Raw genomic sequence first — 19,634 nt, 5'->3', positions numbered from 1 at the left:
GCTTCAACACACTCACCGCTGAGGCAAGACGATCCCAGGAGGAGTGTACCTCCTTCATTAAATCCTAAAACGCTGAGAAGGGCTGAGGGAGGGGAGCCGCAGTCTGTGTCCTGAACATGGATCGACATGGTGCAACAGGAAGTTTGCAGTGCATCCCATCAGGGCCGACATGGAGCTCGAAAATGGGCTCAGTAGAGAGCATAGGGTCCTCCCATTCCTTCATCTCCGTGGGGAAGGAGTCTTCGTTGTACGATTATCAGGTCACTCGTGATCTTTTCATTGTCCCTTTGGTTCACAGCCGCAGCCAGCCTCCTGCAGTAACATTTCAAAGCTGAGCTATGCAGAATCTGCTCAGATTTCTGTGGGTGTTGAGTGACATCTATAGCGCACCCCCGTGATTCTGTGCAGCGCTGTGCAGAACTGCGGAAATCTGTGCTATAAGAACATGACCAATGTCTCAATTAAATTTAGCAGACCTGCGACTCCAGCAGGATAGCCTACTTATTATTAACGTAGTTTTGTTTAAACAAGTTATAACAGTATTCCCATTTTCCTAGGTAAGTGAAGATTTTTTTTTTTTTTTTTTTTGTTACAAATTTCACACGTGTAATAATCATTGGAAGCTTACTTGTGCAATGTCGTGATGTGTAACTATAAACATGTTTTAGTATTAAAATACTATTTTTTTGGTTATAAATATTTTATTTATCCAGTTGAAAAAATAAACAACTCATCTCTGCTCTTTAATAATAACCGGTGGTAAAGGTTTGTGTTTTAAGCAGTAAGCTATCATTTCTCAATTCTATTTACCACCAGCTAAACAAAGCAATTACACCGTGTAACACAATGTTAGAATTTTAGTAAGTGTTATTTCCTAATTGCTTATGCCTCAAAAGTATGGAAAATGGCTATTATTCCCCACAAACTTTTCGACTAATTCCCTCAGCAGGCGGGACCGAGTACGTCACTCCACGGAGGGGCCTATCGGCAGCTCTAGCATAAATTGCTCATTCCTACGGCAGGCATATCCCAAAAGTATTGGTTGGTGGTCGATTCCAAATAGAAAGGGAACAGTTTCTCCAACCGTTTATGGTAGCATACATTTTTAACGTATTCGATTCTGGGGCTATGTGCTTGTCTGCCCTTCTATTTGGCAAATCTGTGCGTCACACTAATGTTGCACGTCTGGAAACCTGCTTCTCCTTTTGGGATGGAATATGGCATATTAACATTATTGATGTGGACTTTTACTCTGCAGAAGGTGAAATCCAAGAAGCATTGCATTTGCTGATTAAATAATTAAAGCATAATTTAATTTTTGAGAATATTGTGAAGGGCTAAAGCATCATGAAAATGAGAAGCAAGGTTACACTCTACAGAATGTTTTTATATAAAGGAACAATCTCATTATATGTAATTCAAAAGTAGCAATTTTCAATATTACATCCGGCCATGCCCAGCTACTGTGTCGCTTTTTTAAGCAATGGGTGCGTTCACTGAGATAATTCTGCGCAGATTCTGTGCAGAATCTGACCAATTTAGCCAATGGGTGCGTTCACGCAGATCATTCTTAGATGATCATTGGCTAAACTGGTCAGATTCTACACAGAATCTGCGCAGAATGATCTCCGTGAACGCACCTTGTGTCTTCTGTAGCGGTCCAAAGCAACTGCCAGGCAGCCGGCTCTACCATTCACTTAACTAGCGAATGACCAGACATCATTTTGTAATTCTTCGCAATTTATTTAATTAAAGACAACATAAAAAAAGCGTGTCTAATAATGGCTTACAACTAAAATAAAAAATCTATAAATATTTCTACAACTATAGTTTAGTTTTGTGATCGTCTGTTGGATCCCCCTATTGTCGCAGTTGCACCGCCCCACGCCCCAGTTGCTTTCTTCTTTCTTGTTCTCGCTCTGCCTAGTTCAGCTGGTGTTTGTGTCCCTTGAATCGGGCAACACACACAAAACCCACAAACTGTAATAATGGCGTACACGCATCAAGGAGGCACTAAGAAAAAAGTCTGCTACTACTACGATGGTACGTAAAATAATAATAATAATAATAATAATAATAATAATACAAGCAGTAGTTTTTCCACTTTGAGTGTTAACAACGTTGCTAATTTGGTTTTACTGATGCACTAATGTTTGTGAGGATGAGGATGAGGAAGGACGCTGTCTTTTTTAAAACGAGCTGCATTGTGATGGTTAGTTATTTGTTTTACAGTAGTAATATATACGGTTTGTGACGGGTGATTTCTCGTGCAGTTGCCTGAGTAGTCGTAGTACTGCTGCAGAACACTGCAAATGGCCTTTGCTCTACAACTTTTGGAATGTGATTTTTTTATTATTATTTTTATGAGTCGTACTAGGCTGTTAAACCGAAATATTTGTAATTGTTATATGCGATTCCTTTTTAAGGGTTGTTGCAATGCGTCTTGAAAAGTTGGACTGGTTCTTAAAACATTCATTGCCGCCAAGGCCTTCAGTGGAAAATCCAAATTTTATGATTTTCTTAACTGCGCATGCTCGTCTCCATCAAAAAACACTTAAGACTTTTCGTGCAGTCACTCATTTGGTTTAGACCGGGGGTTTTCAACCGGGGGGTACGCCAGTGTTGCCAGACCAAGGCAATCTCAGGGTAAATGTGCAGAAGTTTTTATTTTAAAGCGACGTCTTTCATTTTGGAGGATTTTTTGGGGTTGTTGTTTTTTTTTTTTTTTTTTTTGTTTGTCTGAAATCAGTTTTTCCCCTCTTGTGCAAGTCTTTCATTTTACTAAGATGTCGGCTCCGCGGCGACCTCATGCCTGTGTTTGCATCTGAGACCGCTGCAGATTTGCTTTGACTGCCACATTATCACTTCATGTACAGCAGCTATTAGGCCTCCTAGGCCCACGTAGAATGTGAAGCATAGGTGTTGAGGTATGGCCCTAGGACTTGCGGAGCAAGTGCGTTTAGTTGTAATGGCAGTTGTAGCAGTCAGTAAATATACGATACATTCTGAAAAACGGAGAGGGGGAAAAAAAACAAAAAAAAACATTTGTAACAAGGTGTCAGTATTTTTCTAACTTGTTTTGTGCCAATGATTCTGTTTAGCTATGCTGTGCCAATATATTAGGTTCATTTGGAGGTTTAAGAATTATACAAGTAGTGTATTCCAATCAATTGCATTCATAATTGCATAGATCTGTTTAAAAACAAACAAACAAAAAAAGTTAAGCACATTTCTTATGAAAATTGGCATGCGGTAGGTTCCTGTAAATTACATAACTAGGGCTACTGACTTTCCACGATCGTGGGATTACAACTGCACCTTTAAAAAAAAAAAAAAAAAAAAATTTAAAATTCGCGCAAACAGTCTTTTACTGCTGTTCTACTATAAAAAAAATGTTTTGCTTTTAAAACTGTTCTACCCAGAAGCCCAGGGACCACGCTTGTATAAAACGTTTTTGCATGCTTATTTGGATCTTTGGATAACCAGAAAACATATGGTTTTGCTGGTGTTATTCTGATGGACCGTCTGTCTATGTTGCGGCATTGCCAGTGTGCTGTGTGAGTGGAGTCGAGTTGTTCTAAGCAACTAGCTGTTTTGTGAGTTCTTTTCTGTGGAATAATTTTGGAGTTGTAGAAACTGAAGTACCTGGGGGAATATATAATATACATACACTACGGGTCAAAAGTTTTAGAACACCTCAATTTTTCCAGTTTTTATTGAAATTTACACAGTTTAATGTCTCAATGTACTCTGAAATTAAAGCATAGAACAAATAAACAATTGGAGATAAAGAAATCATGGAATCGTTTAGTTTATCAAAATTTAATCTAAATTTTTGACTCAAAGTAGCCACCTTTTGCAGATATAACAGCCGAACACACTCGTGGCATTCTTTCTACAATGGAAATCAAATATTGTTCGGAAAGTTCTTACCAACACCGTTGCAGAAGTGCCCACAAATGTGTTGCACTTGTAGGTTGCTTTGCTTTCACCCTTCTGTCCAGTTCATCCCAAACCAGCTCAATGGGGTTTAAGTCTGGAGGCTGTGATGGTCATTCCATGATTTGAAGCCTACCGTCATGTTCTTTTCTTCTAAGGTAGTTCTGACATAGCCTGGAGGTATGTTTTGGGTCATTATCTTGCTGTAGGATGAACCCCTGACCAACTAGGCATATACCAGAGGGTATTGCATGGCGCTGCAAAATGCTGTGGTAGCCGTTTTGGTTCAGGGTGCCACTCACTCTGTGCAAGTCGCCGACTCTGGATCCAGCAAAAGAGCCCCAGACCATCACGCTTCCTCCTCCATGTTTGACAGTTGGTGTTACACACCGAGGAACCATCCTTTCGCCTACTCGACGGCGTACAAAAACTCTGCGTGATGAACCGAAGATTTCAAATTTTGATTCATCGGTCCATAAGACCTTCTTCCAGTCTTCAGTAGTCCACTGGCGGTGCTTCATGGCCCAGGCAAGCCTCTTTTTCTTATTTTGCCATCTTAGCAATGGCTTTCTTACTGCCACTCGACTGCAGCTCTTATCAGATTTTTTTCCTGAAAACTGCAGTATCTCAGGGACTTAAATTTAAAAAAAATCAATAGATTTTTTTATGTAAAAATATAATTTGTTCAGTTTACATTAGTTCTTGAAATTGGTAAACACTGAAAAAACTGAATTGGTAAATTTTGAAAAACGGAATTTGCCATTCCCAGGAATGGAAAATCGGGAGCCCTACATAACCCCTTTGTCAAAGTTTTATGCATTTAACCAGAATATGCAATTATAAGGAACACATTTTCATAAGAAATGTGCTTCACAATTGTATACAGTTGCACTTGTGATGCACTGTATGTTACTGTTAATTACATACACATTTTTAGGCACACAATCTATGTAATTAAAAAATAATAATCTACTGTAATATGACTTATGATGTGCTTAGTATTGTATGGATTTCAGTGCAATTTACATGAATTGTCTCAGTACATTCAGAAGATATTGATCTTTTCACGAGCATAATTGTGTGTTTACAATTAGAAACACAGGAACATACACCCTTGTACGGAACAAAATCTTCTCACTATTTTTTCTAGAGATATTGGGTGCAATTCTAAATGTTTTCTTGCTTTTATGTAGAGCTTTTTTCTGGGGGTATCTGGTGTAGCATAAATTCATAAAATGCGCAACAATTTGATTCACAGACAGCCCTCCTCCTGATTGTATTTTGATTGGTTTCTTTTCTAGCTCATCACATTTAAACTTGATTTTTCAGATAGTGCTGTATGGATTCCTGATGCATAAATACTACCTCTGTAGGTCACATGGTATGCTATGTTTCTATTCACATACACCAGTGTCTAGTTTTTATAAATCCTTATTTTAGCAAAGCATTTTCCATTACTAATACGCTAGGGGCTTAATGGTGCAGAAAGCTGGGCTACCATGTCTCTGCACATATGTCTTTAAGAGGCCTTTGCGTTGTTTTAAAAGGGTGAGTTTTGAATAAAGACAAATTCTTTGTGAAGTGAGATGATAGGTCTACAAGATTTCTACTGTACTGTATTAACTTGCAATGCTTTATTTTTAGGTGACATTGGAAACTACTACTATGGACAGGGTCACCCTATGAAACCTCACAGAATACGCATGACTCACAACCTCCTGTTAAACTATGGCCTTTACAGAAAAATGGAGATATACGTATGTTTTATTCTTGCAATATAATTAATGCAATAGAACTGTACTGAATACTGTTTAAAATTTTAAACATTTGTTGCATTTGTTTTTTCTAGAGACCACACAAAGCTACAGCAGAAGAAATGACAAAGTACCACAGTGATGATTACATAAAATTCCTCCGATCCATAAGATCAGAAAATATGTCTGAATACAGCAAACAGATGCAAAGATGTAAGCATTTATTGAAATATAATTTGTTAGTGATTTTATATAAAACAAACATAATGCTGTTCAATAGGCAAGCATTTATGGCTACGGTAGTTTCTGCACTATACAGTAGAACCATATCCCATTCTGTAAGATACAATACCCTCTCAACTGTTGGACCTCTGGTGTGTGTGATTTGCACATGCTAGTACCAATTGGAACCGTACAGATGGAGACTGATCAATGCACATTTTATGGGTGTACAACAGTAAATTTAGCCTTAAGTTGGACAGAATGAATTCAGTTGCAGATAAAGAAATACGGTGCGTTTTTAAAATTCAGTTTCACTTTTTACTTGCTGTCACTTCACATACTACAACCTTCCCAGTTTAACCATATTCAAGAAAAGGAATTCTTTAAGTGATACCACCAGTAACTTGGCACTCAGCATCTGGAGTTAGAATGCTGATTAGTAAGACGTTTTTGTAAATTCACCACAAATATCAACCTTCATAACTCTGAGAACATTTTCATTATTGTCAATGTGTCCATTGAAGTGATGCTGTTTCTGTAGTACCCTAAACAGTTCTATAATGTGTCCTTTTATAGTTAACGTTGGTGAAGACTGTCCTGTGTTCGATGGATTGTTTGAGTTTTGCCAGTTGTCCACTGGTGGCTCTGCTGGTAAGTGTCTAAACAGTTGCATTTTTATATTTGTTCTTGTATGATACAAGCGAGTGCATGAAAGTATAGTGTAATAGTACTAATAATAATATCCTGTAACTCTTAAGCCGGAGCAGTGAAATTGAACAGGCAGCAGACTGATATTGCCGTCAACTGGGCTGGAGGACTTCACCATGCTAAGAAGTCTGAGGCTTCAGGTTTTTGCTATGTGAATGATATTGTCCTTGCCATCCTCGAGCTACTCAAGTAAGTGCTTTCAAAAGACCAACTTGAAGTTGTGACAGTCACATGAATGGATCAAAAAACAGGAGTACATTACAGATCATGGGTAGAAATAATCTAGAAATCATTTTGTTTGTTTTATTAACCCATCAGTATTTTGTCTGGTATAAAAAAGTAACTACTGTAATTGTTTTGGCCAATTGTAAAAATAAATAAATGCTTGTTGTTTTTTTTGTGCAATTCATCTGTAAATAAAGCCAGTGTGTTTATGATGTTGGTCTAGTCCCTTTAAGTGTTATGTAACCAACCTGTTTTTTATGTTCTTTCAGATATCATCAGAGAGTGTTGTACATTGATATTGACATTCATCACGGGGATGGTGTTGAAGAAGCATTCTATACAACAGACCGTGTTATGACAGTTTCGTTCCATAAATATGGCGAATACTTCCCCGGCACTGGTGACCTGCGGGTAAGTGAGATTTATTTAATTTCCTCTGCTGTTGTAGTAAAGCAAACTAATCACTTGTGCTATTTGTCTGCCCAGGTTGGCACTTAATCAGTAGGAGATACATTGGTGTATGTGTTCTAATTACCAGTGTCCCAATGTACCTGTCCTTTTTCTTGCTGTAGCCACGACTTAAGAATTTAATGACTTTCTCGTATGTTGGCTAGTCCACTTAAAGAGGTTTATTTTTTGTTGTGCATACTTGTTTCAGAAGACAGTTAGTCACTGTAAGCATTCCTGTGCGGGAAGCTGATAGTTTTGTCCAACATCACTTCTATTTCAATTGCTCATATCTTGTACACCGTTTGAGAAGCTGATTTCATGTTTTCATTGTTATGGAATCTCTTCTGGCAAAACTGAATTGTTCCCTTTACGTTGGCCTGTGAACGTGTGTGCTTGACATATTGTGGTCCTTGACTTCGTGGTTTCGGAAAGAGGACCCAGTGCCTTTTTAGATACTGGCTTCATACTTGAGTAAGTTTTACCATGTGCTGTCTTTTACACAGGTGGAACAGAGCTGCATTCTATTCTGTCAAACTTCCATCGCATGCTTTTTCACACAAACTTCAACCAGTAATACTCAAATAGTATACGCTTGTAAATGCAGTGCGACCTTAATTTACATCAAGTTCTTAGCCTGTTGCAGCTTTTATCTTTAAAAAATGTCTTAACCTCCCAGCTGCTTATCCCGCGATTCACGTGGAGCGCGTCCAAGTGAGAATAGCGTTCAGGCACTTGTATGTGCATCTGCAATGTTTAACACGTCTTTAACATGCTTCAATTAAAAAAAGAAGAAAACCTATTGTAAGTGTATGCACTTTTATTTTTTACTGGCAGATGGCATCAGTCCCTAAGAAATGTGCTTGACAGACCGGGTCATTTATATATACACAGCTGAGTAAAAAATTGTATCTGCAGAGAAGAAAACAAGGGGATTTCTTTATTTGTTGTTACAGATTGTAAGGTGGCCTTGTCAGGTTTGGTACTGGTCAAAATTACCTAGTTATTGTACCTACACTTCACAGAATTCACATAAATGTTAACCTATAGGTGGGGTTCAAGGGGCAGAGCTAGGCACCAACAACCTATCATCTCCTGTCATCAATTAAATCTACCTTATTTAAACATTAGTCACCTCTACCTAGCTGTCTTGTGTTTTTTCATTTGGAATAAACCTAAGCGATTTCAAGACCCATCAACTTTCGTATACCTCAATAATGGAGTACTTACAGCAGTTGTCATTGGATTCAGAAGATTCCCAGGATTTTCCGCCATTACCAGATCATTCTCCTCCAGCTTCAGTCCAGGGTCCATCCAGTCTCCGTTCTTTCTCCCCTTCTGGTATTTCAGTTACATCTGATCAGGCTCTCATCCCGGTTCCAGTTCAAATGTTGCCTGCCTATCTATTCCGGATCAAATCACCCCTACAGCTAGCACCGCTAACCAGCAGCCAGCCATTGAAATCCAACATTCGCAAATATTTAATGAGATAAAGTCATTTATGCAGCCTTTTGCCGATACTCTATCTTCGGTCAGTTCTCAACTGTTGGATCTAGATAAGGGTATCTAATATGCAACAGGGAAAACAATCTACAGCGCTGTCATTAATTCCAGCATCAAATACTGCAGCGCCACCTACAGCTTCTTCCGGTCCAGCCCTAATTTCAGCCAGCGAAGCAGATCCTCCAGTATACAACCTCGCTACTGCCTGTACATACGGATCCTCCTCTCCAACTATTGTTAGACGTCACACTATATCTCCACAAATCGGACGTTACATTCTCGAAGGTAAAGACATTAATTTTCTTTCACTATTAATGACGACTTCGGAATTCTTGGACCATAGAGTAGTGGATTGCGGAGATTTGGCAGTAACTCTAAAATCCAGAGATCCCAGACGGTTTATAAATCTTACATTAGGGGAATTTGTCCTTGCGTTCTCCATATTCAGAGATGTGTTATGCTCAGTATATCTTAACCGCAGAGCTGAATTGGACTCGTACGAATACTACATCGTGGAGCTGTCTGTCAGATACGGAGGGACTGTTTTTTGAGTATCATAAAGCATTCTCTGCAAAAGCAGCCGCGATATTGGCAGCAGATAATTACATCATCAATTGGGCACAACCTGACCCAGATCTATTTAACAGAATTCTTGTTGGTTTAAGAGCTAATGCATGTGGGATCTGCGCTTCAACAGATCACTCAACATCCCTCTGCCCTAAAGCTGCAATGGCATCAACCTCTAAAGCACCCGGTTTCGCCGCTAATTCATAGAGGTCTTCAGCACCTAATCCTATACATTCTTCAGCTCCCCTCGATCAGTCCACAAGGAAAGACAAATACGGGCGCAGCATTAGATTTTCAGGAGGAAGACAAATCTGCAGTAATTCCAATACTGTCTTCTGTTTGAATAGGCAATGCAATTTTATCCACATGTGCAGCAAGTGCGGAGACTCTCACGCTAATACAATCTGCCCTTTAAAACGCAAGTGACTTTCCCCGATGCTCACAGTCTTTACTCCTATAAACATCCCAGCATTATCAAGTAAATTACAGAATCATCCCGACAGTAATTTAATTAATTACCTGATTGACGGATTAAAAAAAAAAAAAAGTTTTAACCGGTCTGACTCAAATTCCTCCTTCCTCGTTCAAAAGCAAAATCTTTATTCAGCGACTCAATAACCACAATTGGTGCAATCTCTCATCAAAAAAAATTATAAAAGGATTGATAGTCGGTCCATTTTAGCTCTATTTTTTCCACTATATAGAATTAATCCTATTGCCATTACCACGAGGAAAATGTCGGGGGGGAGCGTCATTGATTTATCAGCACCATGGGGGTCAAGCACCAGCAGCATTAACTGATTTTAATCCCCCAAGATCAATTTTCCCTGCATTACATTACTATTGCAGACGCAATACATTCAATTGAATTAGCAGGTCGTGGTTCCTGGTTAGCAAAAGCAGATATATCGGACGCATTTTAAGTAATGCCAATCCATTCATCTCTGTCACCTGTTTGCTTAAAAGCTTATTTTCTGAAGTTGGCGTTCCGCTTTCAGAAGAGAAATCAATCAACCCCCTTCATTCTTTGGAATTCCTTGGAAGCATTCTAGATACAGAAAAGTTTGAAGCCGACCTGCCTCAGTCTAAACTTAACAATATTCGTTTCCTCATTGAGGATTTTCAGATCAGTAAAACAATAAAAAAACGGGCACTGCTTTCATTGCTGGGTTATTTTAACTTTGCAGTACGTTTCATTCCACAGGGGAGGATGTTTATATCTCGACTGCTAGCGCCGGCATCAACAGCAAAAAAGCTGGACTCCTATATAAATATCTCCTCGGAAGCTAGGAAAGACATTAAAATGTGGTTTGCGCTTATTCAGCACTGGAACGGTCTCTATGTTTTATGATGATTTCATTTCAGCTCCACACGATATGGCTTTATTTACTGATGCCTTATCTCTGGGATTCGGAGGTCTATTTAACAATCAGTGGTTTTTGCAGTACATGGCCTGAGGAAATCGAAAACATATCTCCTCATCTAAAATCCACAGCTCTGCTAGAGATATACCCAATAGTAGCAGCTGCCCAGCTGTGGGGTCATCTCTGGTCTAAGAAATCAATACTATTTTACTATAGTTGTGTTAATTCAACTATAGTGCATATTATAAATAAAGGACGTTTCTCTTCCCCTCTTATCATGCAATTGCTGCGGCGGCTAGTATGGATTTCAGTCTCTAATAATTTCCTAATACAAGCTCGCCACCTACCGGGCATTTTTAATAATGCAGCTGATGCTCTTTCTCGTTTACAAATTTCACAGTTTGCTGCCCACAGCTTTGCAATATCCAGCAGCAACGCCACAGTTCAATCAGCTGCTTTTCAACTAAATCCAACTATTAATAAACTTCTTAATTCAGCTCAAGATTACATGGCATCAGCACTTGCCCCATCTACCAGATCCTCATACTCTACAGGTTGGGCATGTTATGTAACTTTTTGTTTACAAAGCAGGATTAATCCTACTCCATTCAACCAGGACTGGATCATGGCGTTCATAGTGCATGCAAAGGACTCTCTACATCTGACACCAGCTACAATCAGACTATATTTGTCAGGAATTCAGCATCAATTTTGGTTGATGTCCATCAATTCCCCAACTCTATGATCAATTCCAGTGGTTTGTCTCCTTTTACGAGGAATTTCCAAGTGCTCTCCGGCTCCTCCTTCTGCTCGCCTGCCTATTTCTATAGACTTTCTCAGTAACTTGATTTCCATTCTGCGCCATGGCTGTTTTTCTCCATTTGATGATTTAACTATGGAAGTCACATGTCTGTCTGCATTTTTCAGGTTTTCAAGATGTTCTGAATATACAGTACCTTCTATTGCTGGCTTTCCTACCCTCGGTATCCACTGCAGTGACCCCAAGCTCATCCCAGATTCTCATTTCATGCATTTCAAAAACAGATCATCTGCGGCAAGGACAATGTATTCAGCTTTCTAAGATCAACTCTCCTGTGTGTGCCTTCACTTCCATGTTGAAGTACATTGCAGAACACAAGGCCATTTCATCCTCCGACCCTTTGTGTATCAATTCAAGCCGGTCCATTGTGTCAAGGCATTGGTTTTCAACCTCTCCACCGTGGTGTCCAGAGCAGGTCTTCCTTCGCAATTCTATACTCCCTATTCTAAATGAATGAGAGCAGCTACTTCAGCTGCAAAAGCCAACATTAACCAGAATTTAATTAAAAATATGGGGCGCAGGACTTCATCCGTAGTCGAAACTTATATTCGTTCTTCATCTGAAATATCCACCGCACATCAGTCTATTGCTAGTATGTCTGGAGTGGGGATGACCTTTCTGCCTGAGCCACCAAAGATTTCCCCCTAAGAAATAAAATTAAAAAAAGGGTTTTTTTCTTTCCACTGTGCAGAGGGTCTTCACATAGTCATTAGGGTACAATATTCTAACCCCTTTGTCACGTTAAGTGTTTGTGTTCTTTCGTCTAAATGTTTTCTCTTTTCTTCTTTCTTATGCATTGGCGGTTCTCTCTTTTTTCTTCACGTTGCGTCAGCGGGGAGCCGGGGGTCCATCTTTTGGGGGGTTAGTGACTCCACTTTCTCCAACCCTTTGTTAAGCTCTGCTTCATTTACCTCATAGAGGAGGGTTCTCCATGAGTCAGAGGGGACCCCAGGCCAAACCTTTCCATCTGCATGTATGTTTCTTTTGGAATTCTCCTTTCAGGTCTGATGCCTCTATGTGAGGGTCCCCAAGCGGTGGCATCCCTCGTGTTTGTCGGGTCTCCTCAGTGACAGAACCCCCCTTCTATTATGTTGGGATTTGTAGAGGCGGAACACCATGCACTATATGTTTTAACAAATACTAACTTTATGTTTTCTTTCCGGTTCGTGAGCCTCTTCGTATGTCGGGTAACCTCAGAGACGGTGCCCCTCTCGTATGTCGGGTCACCTCAAAGACGGTGGCCCCCATCCTGTTTATTGTGTCTATCGATCAAGTAAATGTTGGGCCTTAAAGGCGGAACCCCTCTCTCCATGTGTGTATATTTACTAACTCTGTCAAACACTATCAGGGGCCATAGCTCCGCCCTGTGAAATGTTAACCTATAGGTGGGGTTCAAGGGGCAGAGCTAGGCACCACTAACCTATCATCTCCTGTCATCAATTAAATCTACCTTCTTTAAACATTAGTCACCTCTGCCTAGCTGTCTTGTGTTTTTTCATTTATTAACCTGTGCCTGAAACTGGGGAAGATACTATATATGACGTGAATTAAAATTTGCTACAGAAGTTTTCTGATTTATGTGCTAGATAGACGTTGGCAGTGCTGAGGGTTTGAAGTGTGTCGGCTTTGAAGTCTATCACAAAAAAATAATTTCTAAAAAGTGATATGCCTGCACAAGTATAATAATGTTAGTATAATGCTGCCATTGTAAAAAAAAAAAAAAAGTTATTTATACTTATAATGCTGTGATTGGGGTGGTGGGGGGGGATAAGTTGTGATCTGTATTATAATGCTACAATTGTAAACATGTTGTTTTGTTAAGTTCTGTTGAAATGCTGCATTTCCGTTTATCATAATTACAATAATGTATTTAAAAAAAAAAAAAAAAAAAAAAAAAAATAGTATTGTTTTGAAAACTGTCCAAATTGTTTATTTGAGAGCTAAGAATGAAAAATGTGGGGGTGGGGGGGGGAGAGCATTTTTAACATGGAAATTGCCAAAATAAATGGTCAGCTGGGTGGTTAATCTTTCATGGTTTACTTCACAGGATATTGGTGCAGGGAAGGGCAAATACTATGCTGTCAACTATCCACTGAGGGATGGTATAGATGACGAATCCTATGAACTGATTTTCAAACCTGTAAGTATCGTTTTTATTTCCGAGCTATATTTGCTTTTTGCAATATTTCTTTCTACAGCCTTTTTGTTTGTTTTTTTTTGTTTGTTTCCTTCTCTGTAGGTATTGTCAAAAGTTATGGAAATGTTCCAGCCCAGTGCTGTGGTGCTGCAGTGTGGAGCAGATTCGCTATCTGGAGATAGGCTTGGATGCTTCAATCTCACAATTAAAGGTGAGTTGTGTGTGCATGCATGCATATTCCAATACTAAGGAGAGGTGTAAGAAATAAATACATAAGCAGCAGACGACATTTGTATTGTACACCAACAGGACCAAAGGTTATAGTTATAGGACCATTTTATTACAGAATTTCACAGTACATTTTAATATCAATCTTCCTGACCAAAGACTGAGGGTATAGAAGGATTGGAATAGCAAAGTCAGTTTCACATAACACATGACAATAACCCTGCTTGTCACCAGGGACTTGATATAAATCGGTGCTGGTTTTTATTCACTAAAAAGGTAGTGTCAGTACCCTTCCCAGAAGAGTATCTGCAGCCGCTGCACTCTGTGCCCTGTCAAAGAGAAGGAGATTGTGCTCTTAACAGCAAAACCTGGCCAATAGGAGGTGACAGTTGGCCAGAAGTCAGGGTGACTAGACATTAGGACCAGCCCTTAAGAACTGGTAGTAAATCAGAATGCAAGCCCTGCTGTGGACACATAATCGCCTTGGTGGCAGAATTGGAGCAATGCTGGGTTAGATCAATTAGTAGTTTGTGTTATTATGAAATAGTTCAGTGTTTACTGTCAAACTATCTAAGCTTTTTTTTTTTTTTTTTTTTTTTTTTTTTTTTTTTTTTTTTAATTCTAACACACTGTATATTTGTGTATGATGTTACTGCTTGATGCATTTCCAGGTCATGCTAAATGTGTCGAGTATATGAAGACTTTCAACCTGCCTCTGCTGATGTTGGGAGGAGGGGGCTACACAATTCGAAATGTTGCTCGGTGTTGGACATATGAGACCGCTGTAGCACTAGATTCAGAAATTCCTAACGGTATGTTGGCTTGGAGAGCATTATGAGTTTGGTATGTTTTCCGTGGGCATGCTGTCGTGTTCATCTGATCTGTTGGTGCTTCTCTTCACCTAGGCTGTGTTTTTATTTTTATTTATTTTTATTTCTTTGCACTTTTCTGGTATGACTCCATTTTGTCACAATATTGAGGTTGTACGCTAAGGGCCACCTCGTCATACTGTTTCTCTGGGGCGGTCTCTGTGTTTTAACCAATCTCTGCATCCCACAACCTGTTTTTAACCAATCCCCAATTCTATCTATTTTACACACCTCATCTGTGGTGGAGAGAAGGGCAGAAAGCTTGTGCTTGTGTCATTTCTGTGATGTCATATTTACTACTTAAATGGGGGGGGGGGGGGGGGGGGAATCTTGGAACCACATGGCGGCTGTGTTCCGTCTTGACATAACATTAACCAATCATAGTTGAAGGGGTGGGTTTTCAGTTTTAAGCACTTCTTGGGGCTGAAACGTTGAAATGAGTGTGGGGGGGGGGTATTTTCCAAGCAAAAATAGTGACAATGAATGTGGAAATTACCAAACTGAAATGGATAATGAAAAATAGCAGCTTAGTCAGCGATGAGCAACTTGTAAAAGCGAATTAGAAGAACTGCAAGAGGGGCCAGTGCGTCTAAAAAAAAAAAAAAAAAAAAAAAAAAAAAACACAATATGTGGGTGGGAAAAAAATGGAATCTGCTTCTTTTACAGCAAGGAATTGGGTGGTATGATGTGCAAGCTCTGCCAGAAACACACAGATCGCAAAAGATCAGGGTAAATTGAGTAGTGTAGCCTGGGTATGAATTAGGATGGATTGTTTATTATTATTATTAATACTATAATTCTTTGTCTTTATATGTTGGTGTGGCAGTTTTTGGGTTTTTTTTTTTTTTAGTTAAGTGCTCCTGGCTGTAGTGTGCTGCTGCCCAGCTGTACTGAATTCTTGGGGAGAACCCTGTTCATGTACAGCCAATCGGAAAAGACAGTGACGTGACTTCAGCTGGTGTACCATTCAAATCTGATTGCTTTTCCAACTTTTCAGAACTTCCCTACAATGATTATTTTGAATACTTCGGACCAGATTTTAAGTTGCACATCAGTCCTTCCAACATGACAAACCAGAACACCCAAGAGTATTTGGACAAGATCAAGTAAGGATTATTTTGTTTATCCTTAGTTAATCATTTTGACATGATATCTGGTTTAATTTAGAGGGGGAAATCAGTAAGATATTTGAATGGTTTAAAGTGTACTTTCCTCTCTGCAGGCAGCGCTTGTTTGAGAACCTGCGCATGCTGCCCCATGCCCCAGGAGTTCAGATGCAGGCTATTCCAGAGGACGCCATTGCAGATGACAGTGGAGAAGAGGATGAGGAAGACCCAGACAAACGCATTTCAAGTAATTTCTAGCATCCAGCTCTTCTAATGCACATCTTTTTTGGCTAGGCCACATAAATATTCACATGAGTGTTTTACACCCACTTCAAAAGGCTTAACATTTAAGATTCTTAGATTCATGTTGAAACCCAATGCACAATAATTCAATGTGAATTTTTCCTCTGGTTAAATGTGGGGACTAAATTCCTGACCATTGACGCTGCATCCCACCTATCAGTTTATGTTCACCAAAGATGAATGTGTTAACGTTACTGTAACCCTTTTGTCTGTTTTTAGTCCGTGCATCTGATAAAAGGATAGCCTGTGATGAAGAGTTTTCTGACTCGGAAGATGAAGGAGAAGGTGGAAGGAGAAATGTTGCAAATCACAAGAAAAGTGCAAAAAGGGCTCGAGTAGATGAAGACAAGAAGGAAACAGAAGACAAGAAAGCCGGTTTGTATACAGTTTGCGACTAAATTTATTGCACAGCAAATGCATTCTGATTGTGGAATGAAGAGTTTTGATTGAGTCGAATACTGTGTGTGTAGCGATCTCAGTTCCCGCTGGCAGGCGCATTGCACAGGGCGAGGCAATCCACACACAGGCGGGGGGCGGGCAAGAACCTGGGACCCCTCTTATTGAAACATAGCGTCAATATCGCTGTACAAAAGAGCCAGCTCCTTTGAAAGGAGCGTATATCAGGCTTATGTCTTTGTATGTGATTACGTCACCTACCAGCCCTGCTGCTGCCTTCCCCCATGCATGGTACAATATATATAATATACAGTGCCTTGCATAAGTATTCAGACCGTCTCACAGTTTTTACATTTTATTGCTTTAAAGCTTGCAGTCATGACACTTTGAAGTAGGAATTTGTGTTATATACACAACCTACACCACACATTCAAAGCAAAAATGAAGTAAATAGATAATATGAAATAAAAATGGAACAGTCATGATTGCATAAGTATGCAAACCTAAATTGATTCAGGTATACAAAATGACCTTAACAAGCCACACAATTGGTTGAATGGCCTCTGTCTGTGTGCAATATTAGTGGTTCTCATGATTTCAGAATAAAAACACTTCTCTGAGGTTCCTTGGTCAGGGATAACGTTATTGAATAGCACAGATAAGGAGAAGGGTACAAAAAAATAATGGTCTGAATATCTTTGTGTGCACAGTCTACTCACTCAAGAAGTGGAAGGTGCATTATACCACCCAGTCCCTCCAAACTGAACAGCCAGGCAAGGAGGAAACTGGTGAGGGAAGCCACTGTGAGGCCAACAACAACTTTGAAAGAGCTAGAGTTCAGTGGCTGAGATGGGAGAACATGTCAACATCATCAGTCAACAATATTCAGAACACTTGATAAGTAGCCTGTATTTTTTAAGAAAGCCATTACTAAAAATAAGCCATCTCAAAGCCCGCATGGAGTTGGCAACAAAGCACCTGAGTGATCCTGCAAAAATGTGGCAAAAGGTGTTGTGGTGAGACGAGACCAGATTGGACTTTTTGGTCTAAATGCCAAGCGTTACGTGTGACACGGACCCAACACAGCACATCTCCCAGTCAACACCATCCCTACAGTCAAACGTGGTGGCAGCATCATGCTATGGGGATTCTTCTCCTCAATAGGGACTGGAAAGCTTGTTAGGATTGAAGGAAAAATGAATGGAGCAAAGTACAGGCAAATACTAAAGGAAAACCTGTTTCAGTCTGCTAAAGACTTAAAACTAAGACTAGGCGAAAATTCACCTTTCAGCAGGACAAAGATCCAAAGCTACACTGGAGTGGCTTATGAGTAAAAGTGAATGTCCTTGAGTTGCACAGTTAAACTCGTGACTTGAATCATAATGAGAGTCTGTGGAAAGACTTAAACTGCTGTCTGTAAGCGATGCCAAAGCAACTTGAGCAAATCCACCAAGAATGGGCACAAATTGCACCAAGCCGGTGTGCAAAGTTGGTAGAGACTTATGAAAAAGGACTAATTGCTGCCAAAGGTGCTTCCACCAAGTAGAGTTGATGATGGGTCTGAATACTTATGCAATCAACATAATTGTTTTTTCTCTTTAGTTTTTGCTGACATTTACTGTAACTTATCCTACCCTTAAGTCTTCAGCATTCAAGTTTTGAATAAACTATTAAGTTTAAAAGAATGCGTGTGCATCATTTTGTAATTTCACAAAATGGGACACCATAGGAAGGATCTGAATACTTTTGCAAGACACTGTGTTTATTTTCTTCTACTGACCGTAGCACTGTCAGCAAATTGAGTCTTAAAACAAGTTTGACTCCTGTCTGTTTTTGTTTTTAATGCAGAAGTGAAAGAGGAAGATAAATCTAAAGATAGCGGCTCAGAAAAGGCTGATGACAAAAGGTAGGTGTTTCATACATTTGTTTCTGTATAAATGTAGGTGTACTTTGTTTCGGAAAGAATGTAATTGAATGACAGCTATGAAATGTTTGTGTAATCAGGGTGGTGGTGTATCCTAAAATATTATATAGGAGAGAGCATGTGGTGGGTTTTTGTGTGTGTAATTAATTGTATTTAATACAGACTTTTGATCTTGGACCAAATATGGATAGAATATATATATATTTTTTTTTTTTAAGCTCAGATAAAGGTCAAACCCATTAACTGGAAGGATCTTTACTAAATGGAAACTCCATGTTGCACATATATAGTGTAGTCTTGATGTTTTGAAATGGCCTCTGCCTTATAATTGAAACCTTGCATGAGGCAGACTTTGACTTCAAAAAATGCACTTTTTTCATGGTCTCAGATTGTTTGGTGTATATACTCTACGTGACCAATTTTCATTCTGTTCGCCAACAGCATTAAGACTGAGCAGCCCAGTAATCCTTGAACCCACAAACTGTTTATGCAAGTAAGCTGTGGAAATAATGAAGAGCTGAAGACTTATTTGCAGTAGAATATTTTTTTTTTTAAATGCAACTTTAAGTATTTATTTTATTTAGATGTAGGGTGTGTTTAGAAAGTAGATGAGAAAACTATGGGTTTTCTTTTGAAGCAGGATAAGATTTTCTATTGCATTGTGGTTTGTAGGATTAAATTAAGTTCTTTAATACAGTAAACATCTGCAATTGTAAGGGAAAGTGTCTTGTGTTTTACAAGTGTGCATTTTTTCTTACCTTTTTTTATACTTGTTTGTATTTAGATGATAATGTATGCATACTAAATCTGTAAAATTTAAGTGTTTTTTTCCTTCCAATAAAACCTACAGTAAACAAGTCCACTTGTATTCATTGATCGGCTGTGCAGAGCTTTTGTAACGCAGTAAATGGGGTAGCTTTGCATGGTTGCACGTGATTTAATAAAAGTAACGATTTTGCCACACATTTTTCCTTCGTCATTTTTTCCCTGTAATATTTATCCATACTAAAAGAAACAGTACATTCAGTGAAACAGTTTTCAACCAGCAGTCTTTTCAATGCTTTGGTATATCATGAAAATAATTAATATTAAAAACCTCGCCCTGTGTTGAATATAGCCTAA

The 19,634-nt window shown here is 39.2% G+C and overlaps 1 protein-coding gene across 2 annotated transcripts; it reads left to right on the top strand.

Moving 5' to 3' along the window:
- The first annotated feature begins 1,703 nt into the window (after positions 1-1,703).
- On the top strand, positions 1,704-19,473 carry LOC121317577 (histone deacetylase 2). 2 transcript variants are annotated; one of them, XM_041253663.1, is made up of 14 exons: positions 1,704-2,043; positions 5,584-5,696; positions 5,789-5,906; positions 6,492-6,566; positions 6,674-6,812; positions 7,118-7,259; positions 13,597-13,689; positions 13,789-13,897; positions 14,586-14,726; positions 15,781-15,889; positions 16,006-16,136; positions 16,412-16,567; positions 18,437-18,494; positions 18,954-19,473. In XM_041253663.1, exons 1-14 carry the CDS (start codon positions 1,989-1,991, stop codon positions 18,982-18,984), a joined length of 1,470 nt encoding a protein of 489 aa, XP_041109597.1. In that variant the 5' UTR covers positions 1,704-1,988; the 3' UTR covers positions 18,985-19,473. The 2 variants fall into 2 exon arrangements, with proteins under 2 accessions (XP_041109597.1, XP_041109598.1); XM_041253664.1 differs by lacking the exon at positions 1,704-2,043 and adding an exon at positions 5,275-5,320.
- The last annotated feature ends 161 nt before the right edge of the window (positions 19,474-19,634 follow it).

The sequence above is a fragment of the Polyodon spathula genome, chromosome 6 (assembly GCF_017654505.1).
Source record: "Polyodon spathula isolate WHYD16114869_AA chromosome 6, ASM1765450v1, whole genome shotgun sequence".
Lineage (NCBI taxonomy): Eukaryota > Metazoa > Chordata > Actinopteri > Acipenseriformes > Polyodontidae > Polyodon > Polyodon spathula.
The sequence above is the reverse complement of the archived record's forward strand: the minus strand, read 5'-3'. Positions and strand labels throughout refer to the sequence as shown.